This window comes from Setaria italica, chromosome VI, assembly GCF_000263155.2.
Source record: "Setaria italica strain Yugu1 chromosome VI, Setaria_italica_v2.0, whole genome shotgun sequence".
In the NCBI taxonomy this organism is placed as follows: domain Eukaryota; kingdom Viridiplantae; phylum Streptophyta; class Magnoliopsida; order Poales; family Poaceae; genus Setaria; species Setaria italica.
Window position 1 is genome coordinate 32,797,252 of NC_028455.1, and position 12,004 is coordinate 32,809,255.

At 46.8% G+C, this 12,004-nt stretch overlaps 2 protein-coding genes and 1 pseudogene across 2 annotated transcripts; 1 reads left to right on the top strand and 2 right to left on the bottom strand.

The window, feature by feature from the left end:
• Positions 1-1,898: 1,898 nt before the first annotated feature.
• On the bottom strand, positions 1,899-7,528 carry LOC101757880 (cytosolic sulfotransferase 5). The gene is made up of 2 exons (XM_004973845.3): positions 6,482-7,528; positions 1,899-2,152 (listed from the first exon to the last, which is right to left on the bottom strand). The coding sequence occupies exon 1, from the start codon at positions 7,458-7,460 to the stop codon at positions 6,483-6,485; it is 978 nt and encodes a 325-aa protein (XP_004973902.1). The 5' UTR covers positions 7,461-7,528; the 3' UTR covers positions 1,899-2,152; position 6,482.
• On the bottom strand, positions 1,900-3,160 carry LOC101758298 (cytosolic sulfotransferase 5). Its single transcript, XM_004973846.2, has one exon. The coding sequence runs from the start codon at positions 3,117-3,119 to the stop codon at positions 2,154-2,156; it is 966 nt and encodes a 321-aa protein (XP_004973903.1). The 5' UTR covers positions 3,120-3,160; the 3' UTR covers positions 1,900-2,153.
• A 364-nt stretch (positions 7,529-7,892) lies between the features above and the next one.
• LOC105914640 lies at positions 7,893-11,973 on the top strand (annotated as a pseudogene).
• The last annotated feature ends 31 nt before the right edge of the window (positions 11,974-12,004 follow it).

The window sequence follows — 12,004 nt, forward strand, 5'->3', positions numbered from 1 at the left end:
AAACTCTATAGCCCCCAATGCAAGTTTCAATAGATTTCATAGTCTTGGAAACAGTGTATACACAGTTTCATCATGATGAAACTCCTTCCCTCTCTCACTTCATAACTACCATGCCATGTCATCACATATGCTGATGTGTCACCGTATTTAATGTGCATGAAACCTCTATGAAACTCCCACTGGGATTAGCCTTAGAAGTTCTTCACTGTACCGGCCACCTCTCTCTCCCTCTCTCAAGTCTACCACAGCTCTTTATGAATCGTGATGTTTTATAAACTGAGCAAACAAAATGTACCAAATTAGTCTCTTTCGGAATAAAATGAATCAAACAACCTTTGCTCTTGAGCGTATCTAGTCAACTCTGCGAAAACGAACTTCTACTGATGCATGCAAGGACCATGCGTGGCCCATGCGCAGTGTCGAGCATGTCTTGCATGAACCTTACACCTGACAGACGGACTGCTCTAGCTGGCTTGCAACATTGCCACAACTCGACACTGTTGGCAGGCCCACCGGTGATGCATGAGAAACAAAGGACACGTTGCGTTGAGTCGCCGACGCGTCCACTTAGACTTATCCGCTCAGTCATCATGGATGGAGCCACTTAATCCACTCCCCCATTTCTATCTCATCTGTACTCCTTCCCAACTCTGCTGCGGCGATCCACACAGCCACCCTAGCTCAGGCCTCAAGTCAAGGAGCCTCTTTAGTGTCTTCGCAGCGTCTCCCGAGTGCGTCGCCGGGCACCACCTGCTGCCCCCCTCCTCCCCTCGACCCCACCTTGGTCCGTTGTCTTCTTGAGCTTTGTCCGCCGCCACCTCCTTGAGCTTCCCTCTATCCACTGCAGAGCCACCGACTTTAGGCTCCAGCAGGAACGCACACCAGCACATTGTCATTGCAGGCACAATTCATGGTGCTCATCTACATCACCATTGGCACGATCGGAGCTCATCCTTGACGGCACGGTGCGGCCTCGTCACCCTCATCCCCCAACAGTGGCTTGGCCGATGAGGATGTGTGTGGGCAGCCATGCCCTCACGGCGAGCTCAATGCCATCGTCCATTGCCTCACCGTCGCTCCACTCAGTCCAACTTGAAGCACGTAGCACTCCAATCCACAAGCAAGCAAGCTGCTGCTACTCCAATTTCACTCGTGCAGGTGCTACGACAGATTGACGTGCACACACGGCAAGCACACGCTGATGCGGCTGTCCTGTGAGAGAGCCCAATATCAACCTCTAGCATGGCAATGGCGTATCCTACCTCCTGCGAACATGGGACAATGACGGGTAGTCCTCAACTCCTTGTTAATCTAGAGCTGTAGCGCGTGTGGAGGTAGTGTGGAGAGGCAGAGCATGAGGGGCCTTAGGGCGCAGCTCCGGCTTCAGCCGCGTGCAAGATGAGCAGTGGCCCACGCCAACGAGAACGCCAATGACCTGGACGTGGCTCGGACCTCGTGCAGATGGCCGGTAGAGGCCCTGGTCCGGCAGCACCCCACTACAGGTTCGCAGTGGATTGGGGAGAGCCACGGACGGAGAAATCGAGGGAGGAAGGGCGCTAGGCTGTAGCGCGAGCAAGGAAAAAAAGGACAGACCGTGTAACTCAGGGTAGCGTGTTGATTAATAAAGAGTTGAGGGATTATTTTGCAAAACTACCTAACGGTCGGAAGGAAGGATGAACTGTTTAACTCAGGGTTGCAGATTGATTAGTAAAGAGTTGAGACTTGACGCACTTTAATATTAGAGGTATAGATATAGATTATACGGCTAAATTTGTATGTTCTAGCGCCATGGGCCCATTGCACAGAAAGGCCTAATGCAGTCGGCCCGTCGCTTCTAAAGCCCACAATACTCGCGTGCATTCTGGCCCGGCAGGTGATCCAGACGGAGAAACTTGTAGATGAAAATTAATCAGCATGCAGATAGTTGTCGCTGATATCTCAAAGGAATCACAAAGCATCAAGAAATACACCCGACAGCACAAGTGCACAAGCATACACACGGACACAAAAGGAACCAGGAGTGTGGTAGTGCATGTGTTTGGAAAGTGGGAGTTGCCAGGAGTTATTATTTTCTTCCCCCACAACTCCTAACATTTCAAATGCCCATGGAGCAGTCACCACCGTCGAAGCATAATGACTACACATACACCATGTCAAAAGGAGAGCCCAGATCCTTTCAGTTTCTCCTCAACGATGCAGTCCAACTTACTCGCCATCTCTTCCGTCAAGTGGTTCTTCCAATCCCCAACCTTCCCAGACCTGAAAAACGAAGAGTTCTCTGTCGGCAGCCCGCCAACCCGATCAGACACTCCCGTGGAGTTTACCGGCAGGCTCTTGAGGTTCTCGAAGCTGCACAGCCTCACCACCTCCTCCACCACTCCAGCACTCTCCTCCTTCTCAGTGAATGGAACACCAAGAAACTCAGCGAGTATCTTCACATGCTCAGCAGGGTTAGCCATCATCTCATCGTACTTCAAGAAAAGAACTCTTCCCGGCTCTTCCATGCTTTGCTTCCAATACCCAAGGCAATGCTCCCAGAAAGGCCCACCGATAGAGAACCCTTCGCAAAAGAACTCGAAAGCCTTACCCAAATCTATGTGGAAATCCTTGTGCACCTTGTTCGTGAAAAAGTGCCACGTGGACACAAGGACGTCCTTGGGCTCCCGGCACAGGTACACGATCCGGCAACCAAGGGTTGATGCGCCTGAGGGTAGCGATGTGCACGAGAGGTGCGTGCTAAGGAGTCTCGGGGACGGGAGCGCCTCAAGCTCTTTGATAGGGCGGAGCACCAGGAATGGCACGAGATCCTGAGGGTTGCTGGTGAGCACGGGGTGGGCATGGCTAGCGACCGGGTGCCGGGAGCGGTTGGCAACTGTGAACGCGAGGGCCTTCAGCCAGGTGGTGCCGCACTTTGGGTATGTGGCGAGGAAGATGTCGTCGGCGCGTGGCCGGAACTGGGCTTGCATGAGCACGGTGCTCCTGATCACTTCGGGCGTGAGCCAGAAGCCTTGGAAGAGGAAGAACGGTTTCCACCATCCTTCTCTGGTCGGAAGCCTGGATGTGAGGCTCTCTCCCTCCTCTGGACCGCCATGGCTGGTCTCAATTTTGGCTTGAGCCATGGCATGAAGAGGGGGACGGTGGGAGTCTCGGAGAGCTTAGCTCCAAGTGATTATATATAGGACATTGATATAGTAGTAGAAGATAGGCCAACTAATCCAATTTCATTATTACAAGCACCAGGACTGATTGCCGGCATCAATCATGCATGAATGATTGTGGTACCGATTATCATTACTATTTTTATTGCAATATATATTTTTGAAATGTACCAATACTTTACTACTGTAAGATACTTTTTGAGACAAAGATACTCGCATCATTTTAATGTATTCGAAATGAATGTATCAGAAGAATTTTTTTATCAAAGATTTTGACCGATGACTTGCAGTTTCACTCAAAATATGACTTCTCTGTGGATTTAAAGAATAATATTCAACAATATAATCTTGTCGGTGGCCGTGGGCTTTCATTCACCGTATTCTCATATTTTATTCTTTATTTTTATATGCGTGCACATGGCTATTCATCTTCACGCCTTACGTTCTTATCTTGTAGGACTATTCGTTGTTCTTATCTCGACTACGACGCAGTCGTGGCTGTTAATTTTTTTATATAGGCATGCCCTATCAAGGGCCACCTCTGGTGATCAACAAATCCCAATTGCAACAACAAGATAATAGAATATAAGAGCACTCCCGAACTGAGAATCGTAACCTTGTAGGTATTAAACAAGAACAAGGCAACGTGCAAAAAAAAAAGAGTAGTGAGATGAGAAGGGTACTCCCGTAGTTGTTGGCCCAGTTCTGGTGGCTGTCCTGCCAGTGCAGGAGGCCGGGAGCCGGGGCTTTGCCGAGGATCCTGTTGGCGAGAGGTGCAACGGCGGCGGCGAGGGCGTGGGGAGTATGGCAAATCGCGATCTCCCTTCGCGGACGGCTCGGAGGAGCGCCAGAGCCTAAGCGGTTTCTGTTTGACCAGGTTGTGGGCCTTTGGAATGGATAATTTTGTAATCTCGCACTTTTACTTTGCCGCCCTTTCTTCAATCGGTGATCAAAAAAATTAAAACATGCCGTCCTTGGCCAGTCGACCGGTACCATTGAGGCGATAAAGGATTCGGCATTATTGCGGCGCTGCAGCATTCAGCTAGCATCGTGTACTGTCTCGTGCTGCATGTGTGTGATAGCTTTACTAATTCTATTCTGCGAGCAGCTAATCTGATCAAGCAATTCGCGGTCAATTTAATTACCAATCCTAGTCATCAATTACTAATTCCAAAGGAAAAAAATTAAAAGGCCACAAAGCAAGAACGGAACTAACCTTTCTAACCAGAGTAAGACTATTTACATGCACTATTGCACTAGTACCCTCAAGATTAATTATAGGTCTAGTTTTTTTTCAAATATCACATATCTCATCAATATCCACTGATAATGACCAATTTATTGGTGATAGATTTTATCCCCACACCCTATATTATCTAATTGAGAGTATGTAATATTTTTCCTCTATTGCTTAAATTTTCATTATTGATTAAAAAGGCTCTTCTATGTATTTACCCGTGTGATAATAGGAAATGGTAACAGACCTTTATATATGGATGAAACATTGACATTATATATTTCTTTTGTAACACTTTCGTTGTAATATTACTTTGTGTTACTATAGAATATGTATTTGTAACGCATTTCAAGTGTTCTGATTATGTGTTACAACATACTACCTTTTTTAACATTTTCACTGTAACATCAATTTTGTGTTACTATAACTGTTGTCTGTAACACATTTTTCAAAACAAGCGGTATGTGTTACTGCCCTCATTTGTAACACTTAGCCTTGTGTTACTATTAAACTTCTTTGTAACACATCCATGAACATGTTACAGGAGTGTGTTACAATATCTATGTTTTGTAGTAGTGAAACAGTTTTAGAACATCCACGGGTAGTTCGCAAAATATTTTAATTTGTCAGTTTTCATATTTAAAAATAAGGCAAGTTCTATCTCTATTAAAATTTATAAAATGTCTAGAAACCTTTTAGAACTATTATATATGGAAGTTGTGCCATTATAATATCTTTATCTGTGAGGCATAAGTGAAAAACATCATAGTAGTGTATATTCCATTTCTGTATACTTACCGAAATTAGTAGGGAAAGTTGAACCTAGGTCCGCTGGATGCTACTCATGACCAAATGCAAAATCATTTTTTTCTTATGATTTGGATTTTCCAAATGCAAAATCATGATGTGTGGCGGGAGTTGTTGTGCATTGTGTTTTGTAGGTGTCATCATGGTACAATCATGATGTCGGCAGCCCAACCTGTTCCTCCATATATGAAGGGGTCATCATTAAGGATGGTGTTGCACTCGCTAGAGACATTGCTTGTGGCGGCCAACGAGATGTCACCGGGGTGGAACCATGAATTTATTTTTTTCATTGTTAAGGGGAAAGGCCAACAATTCAAATTTTTTTCAAAAAAATTTAATCGGATATAAAATTTTCAATGGAAAATTGCTAACAGGGATGTTCCTCCATGTTGTGGTGAAGGTCATGGTGAGACAGCTCGAGGTGCTTGCTGCACGAGCAACCCGGGCTGAGCACGCTAGCTAAAACATAACTGATCATGGAATCTCGATGTACGATGGCTACTGATATATGTACTCCTACCAGATGACGGCTCAGTAGCACCAGCCTTCGTGTGACTATATAGAATTGCACGCGTAGAACACGAGCTCTTTTCCAAGTGCACGAATTGCCGGCAGCAAATGTCGGTCACGACGATACGGTGGTTACGAGATCGCATTCAAGCTGAGCGGCAAGTGAAGTGAGCATGGCGTATTGGCGTGGCGAGGCATCATCCATCTACACACAGAGGACGGGCCTAGGAGGAACCTGGCTTGGGCCGGTAGTAGGCCGCGGCGAAAAACATCTCGATCAAGTGGACCCATCCATAGCAAGGCCTACTTCAGTCGGCCCGTCGCCTCTGAAGCCCACAATACTCGCGTGCATTCTGGTTCTGTTTGGCCCAGTGCCCGCTTCCAGAACTTTGGGCATTAGCGTAACACTAACACGAAAGTGTACAATCCAGTGATTCCTTCCAGTCAGATTGTTGATAACTCAGGATGGATGGATGTTGTGGATACGAGCCCAGCGCGTAAGCAGCAAAGATAGATTCAACGCAATTGCACGAGCACTCAATTACGGAAGGAAGCACGCAATACTTTCTTATGAAATTATAATCGACGCACACGGAGTTCTTGTTGATATCTTATTAAAGGAAATCAAGGCACACTCTTACCGTAAGTGCACAAGCATACACGTAGTCTGGCTCGGACGCAAAGCAACCTGGAATGTAGGTACATATGTGTTCGGAAAATCAAATGCACATGCAGCAGGCATTCACCGGCGACGCACGATTCCCACCATGTCAAAAGGAGAGCCCAGATCCTTTCAGTTTCTCCTCAACGATGCAGTCCAGCTTCCTCGCCATCTCTTCCGTCAAGTGGTTCTTCCAATCCCCAACCTTCCCAGACCTGAAAAACGAAGCGTTCTCCATCGGCAGCCCGCCAACCCGATCAGACACTCCCGTGGAGTTTACCGGCAGGCTCTTGAGGTTCTCGAAGCTGCACAGCCTCACCACCTCCTCCACCACTCCAGCACTCTCCTCCTCCTCAGTGAATGGAACACCAAGAAACTCAGCGAGCATCTTCACATGCTCAGCAGGGTTAGCCATCATCTCATCGTACTTCAAGAAAAGAACTCTTCCCGGCTCTTCCATGCTCCACTTCCAATACCCAAGGCAATGCTCCCAGAAAGGCCCACCGAGAGAGACCCCTTCGCAAAAGAACTCGAAAGCCTTACCCAAATCTATGTGGAAATCCTTGCGCACCTTGTTCGTGTAGTGCCACATGGACACAAGGACGTCCTTGGGCTCCCGGCACAGGTACACGATCCGGCAACCAAGGGTTGATGCGCCTGAGGGTAGCGATGTGCACGGGAGGTGCGTGCTGAGGAGTCTCGGGGACGGGAGCGCCTCAAGCTCTTCGATAGGGTGGAGCTCCCGGTGAGGCAGCTCCAGGAATGGCACGAGATCCTGAGGGTGGCTGGTGAGCACGGGGTGGCCATGGCTAGCGACCGGGTGCTGGGAGCGGTGGGCAACTGTGAACGCGAGGGCCTTGAGCCAGGTGGTGCCGCACTTTGGGTATGTGGCGAGGATGATGTCGTCGGCGCGTGGCCGGAACTGGGCTTGCACGAGCACGGTGCTCCTGACCATTTGGGGCGTGAACCAGAAGCCTTGGAAGAGGAAGAACGGTTTCCACCATCCTTCTCTGGTCGGAAGCCTGGATGTGAGGCTCTCTTCCTCCTTTGGGCCGCCATGGTTGGTCTCAGTCTGAGCTTGAGCCATGGCAGGAAGAGAGAGGGTTGGAGAGCTTAGTGTTGTTGTTGGACGGGAAAAGAGCGGTGGTCGAAGACAAACCCGGTTCCATTATTGAGCGCCAGCCTGGTGTAGTGGCCGGCAAGAATCAATCAAGACTTTTTTTTTTCTTTCTTTTTTCGACTATATATATATAATCAAATGCACGCGTGGATCGCGAGGTCATTTCTTAATTCCCGGCAGCGAATGCATCACGAAATCCACCAGCAGACAAGCCTTCCTATGCGTGGTCCGATGGGCCGCTGAAGAGAGATAGCTCCTTTTCCTTTGGGCTTTGAAGTGGACCAGCAGCATCAGCTCGCCCCCGCAAAGCCCAAAAAAAGGTGGGCCGGCCATGCCCATGTCCCCCCGCGGCCCCCAGGGCGCGGACATCACGCACACGGCCGAGCGTAGCGCCGCCGGCCCTTCACTCCCGCCCGTTGGTCCTCTCCGCCTGTCCGCCGCCGACGCCACAGCGCCGCTCCAGCCTCGGTCTAGACGATTGCCTCCTTCCTTCCTTTCGCTTGTACGTAGTCCTAGCACACTTGGGAGTTGGACGACTCGTTCTGTTCTCGGGGAGCTTCTTCTTTGCTGTGGCTGCGAGTAATCGAGGCGCCGAATACCTCTTGCCTGCATCACCGCCGCAGCACTCTGGAAGTGCGGCCGCACACCTCATCGTCGTCACCGGCGTGCAGTGCTCATCAATTCGTCGAGGGCTGATTTCTTCTTCTTTGGTAAGAGAACGATCCCTAGTTCCCTACACTACCTTGCCGGAATGGTTGTAGGATTAAATTTGTTTGCCTGCTAGATGTGCCAGTTTGCGGTTGAAACAGCGATTTGATTCTCCTTGTAATTTGAACTTGAGTTTATTCGATTCCAGTTCTGATAGAAAGAATGAATTTCTGACTTGGCAAACCTGTGAGCAGGAGCTCTTGCACGAATTTGCAGTTGGAACCGTGATACGATTCCCCTTGTAAAGTTTATCCGATTCCAGTTCTGATAAAAAGGAATGATTTTACTGACTTGTCAAACCTGTCAGCAAGAGCTTACCAGTTTGGAGTGTGATTTGGCTTTGTCCAAATGTGGTTGTTGTTTTGAAATTCCCTTCTATTTGTCTTGTGGTTGATGAGTGATGACTGCTTGTGGGCTCTGCTGGGCTTGGCAGGTTCAACCGGCAATCCTAGCGGACATTTGTAGCTGGTGGGTGCTGCAAGACCCGCATGAAAGAACTGCAGCCAGAGTGGCACAGGTCGTCCCGCTTGCATACTTACCTGTGATTGGTGGTTTAAACTGTTTTAGCAGATTTACTGTAGCATTATTGTATAGAGATACAGAAATTCACAAGAAATTGTCTCTTTTCCAATCATCTCTTGGGTTTAGCAATTATCTGCAATCAGCATTGAAGTTAAAATGTTATGTTTGCCTGTTCAGTAATGGGAACCATCTAAAAGTTTTTGATAGATTTTGTCTATTTCTTTTTCGATGCAGGAATATTTCTTTTATCAATCATGGTTCATGATAGGAAGAGCTGAAAGATTCATATCTTCAATGCTCCTGTGGCACCGTCCCAAATGCACTGCTGAATGGTTCAGGCACAGCTCCTGGGAAGTTTCTTCTTGCCAGTTCTCTGTATCCGCCTCTTCAGTTCAGTTAGAGGACTTGAGCGGTGATGAAAAGCTGAATTGTGATCCTGATAATGAACCTATCCGGAAACGACACCATTCTCTAAGCTCTGAAAGTGTTGTGCAGACGCTCCGTTGCCTAAGGAGGAAGCCTGCTGTTGCATTTGCCTACTTTAAAGATACACATAGCCTTGGGTTTCACCATGACTTCTCAACCTACTCAGAGATGATACAAATTTTATCCCATTCATTCCAGGGGAAGATGCTGGTATCCTTTTTCTGTGAGGTTATCTCGGCAACTGATAGTGGCAGTCCTGAAATCTTGACACTCATTGATCACCTCAGAAAAACATGTGTCACTTCTCACGTACTCTCATTTGCAGTCAATTGCTTAATCAAGGCATACAGCACATGCCACGATGCACAAGCAACAATAGAGAAGTTTTGTCACCTTTGCAGACTTGGATTTGTCCCAACAATTTGGGCTTGCAACTTTCTGCTCAAATTTGTATCTCAGAGCGGTGAATCGGATATGGTTGTCACCACTTATGATCAAATGAAGTGCTTTCAGTTGACGCTGGATGCTCATTCATTAAACATAGTCACCAGGTCGCTTTTCCAAGCAAATAAGGCTAATGAAGCATTCCAAGTGTGGGTTGGGATGATTGAAATGGTAGTGAAACCAGATGTACACGGATACTCGTCATTTATAATTGGTCTTTGTGATTGTGGAAAGTATGACCTTGCTTATAACATGATAAGCAGATATACTGTTCTACAAGAAATCACCCAGGAGAGGGTTCCAATTGAGGCCATGGCTTATAACATGGTAATTGATGGACTATGCAAAGAAATGAAACTGGAGAAGGCTGAAAAAGTCTTGGAGAACAAGACCAAACATGGATTTGCCCCTGATCAATATGGTTATAGCTATCTCATTCGTAGTTATTGCAAAATGGGTAACCTAGAAAAGGCGTGGCATCATGTTGAAGCTATGGTATCCCATGGCATTGAGATAAATTGTCACATTGTTGGCTATCTTCTACAGTGCCTCAGGAAATTAGGCATGACATCTGAAGTTACTGTGTACTTCCAGAAATTTAGAGGTTTAGGACTCCATTTTGATGGCGTGCTTTATAACATTGGTATGGATGCTTATTGGAAGCTTGGGAACTTGAACGCAGCAGTTCAGCTACTGAATGAAATGATGGCTGAAGGTTTGGCACCAGACAAAATACACTATACATGCCTGATCAATGGTTACTGTCTCAAAGGAGAAACAGAAAATGCTTGGCAAGCATTTGAGCAGATGTTGAAGGCAAATATAAAACCAGATGTAGTTACATATAACATATTGGCCAGTGGATATAGCAGGAATGGTCTTGTTATGAAGGTATTTGATCTTCTAGAGCACATGATGGACCAAGGGTTGGAGCCTAATTCACTCACCTATGGTGTAGTTATTGCTGGTTTTTGTAGAGGAGGCAACCTGAGCGAAGCAGAGGTGTTATTTAATATAGTAGAAGAAAAAGGATAGATAATATTGAAGTGATGTACAGTTCTATGGTTTGTGGGTATTTGCGTTCAGGCTGGACTGACCATGCTTACATGCTTTTCCTTAGGGTTGCTAAACAAGGAAATATGGTGGATCCGTTTTCATGTTTCAAATTGATAAGCGGCCTTTGTAGAGATGGAAAAGTAGAAGGGGCTTCAAGTTTATGTAGCATGATGCTGGAAAAGAATGTTGTTCCTCATGTAATTTCCTACAGCAAACTTATATCAGCTTATTGTCAGACGGGAGATATGCACAGTGCTCGCTTATGGTTCGATGATATGGTTGAGCGAGGACTTTCTGATGTCATTGCATACACTGCACTGATGAATGGTTATTGCAAGGTTGGCCGGTTGAAAGAAGCATGTGATTTCTTTGATCAAATGATAAATTTTGGAATCAAGCCTGATGTAGTTGCATACACTGTGCTATTGGATGTCCACCTAAAGGAGATTCTGTACCGAAGGTGGCAGGACATTGCTAAGGACAAGGAGTATTCTTCTTAGAGCAAAGCATAAGACGTGGCTGAGCAATATGAAAAACAATGAAATTGAACCTGATGTAGTCTATTACACAGTATTAATTGGCGGGCAGTGCAAAGCAGCATATCTAGATGAAGCTCGGGGATTGTTCGATGAGATGTTAACAAAAGGACTTGCTCCTGATGTTTATGCATACACAGCTCTTATAAATGGATACTGCAGCCAGGGAGAAACAGCTAAGGCGAAGATCTTTTACAAGAAATGTTGGATAAGGGAATGAAGCCAGATGTACTGACATTTTCAGTATTAAGTAAGAGAACATGAGAGATTGAAAGGTTCATTCCTATTTATGATGCACCGGTTGTTGTGTGTTGATGAATGACTGAAGAGATCATTCCAACATAAAGGTAATACTTTCTTGTAATTGTATTTAATCTGGTCATCATGAGTTTACTAAATATTTTAGCATCCGCTTGGATTGTGTTATCCAATATAATGATGTTTATCCACCTGCAGACTGTTGTGTTCTGAGAATCCTACCAGATTAGGCTACATTGATCACTGGACCTATGTCTGTCAGGAAGCCGGACACCTGGAGCGCGGGAAGACTGCCCTTTCAGCACAGCATTGGGTCTTCAAGGAAAAGAACGAAATGCTGGTACTTTCATCTCAAGACCAATAACTACCAATGGTGCTGTGCGCACACCATCCTGGCAAAGCCTGCTGTGGCAGCTGAGCCAACTATGAGGTTTTACGGGACCATTTTGTGCCTGCTGATTGGTGCTGTGTTCCCAGACAACCAAGAGTGGAGTAGACAGAGGTAAGCTCTCCAGGGTCCCGGTCCCAGGCCGGGGGGGGGGGGGGGGGGGGGGGGGGGGG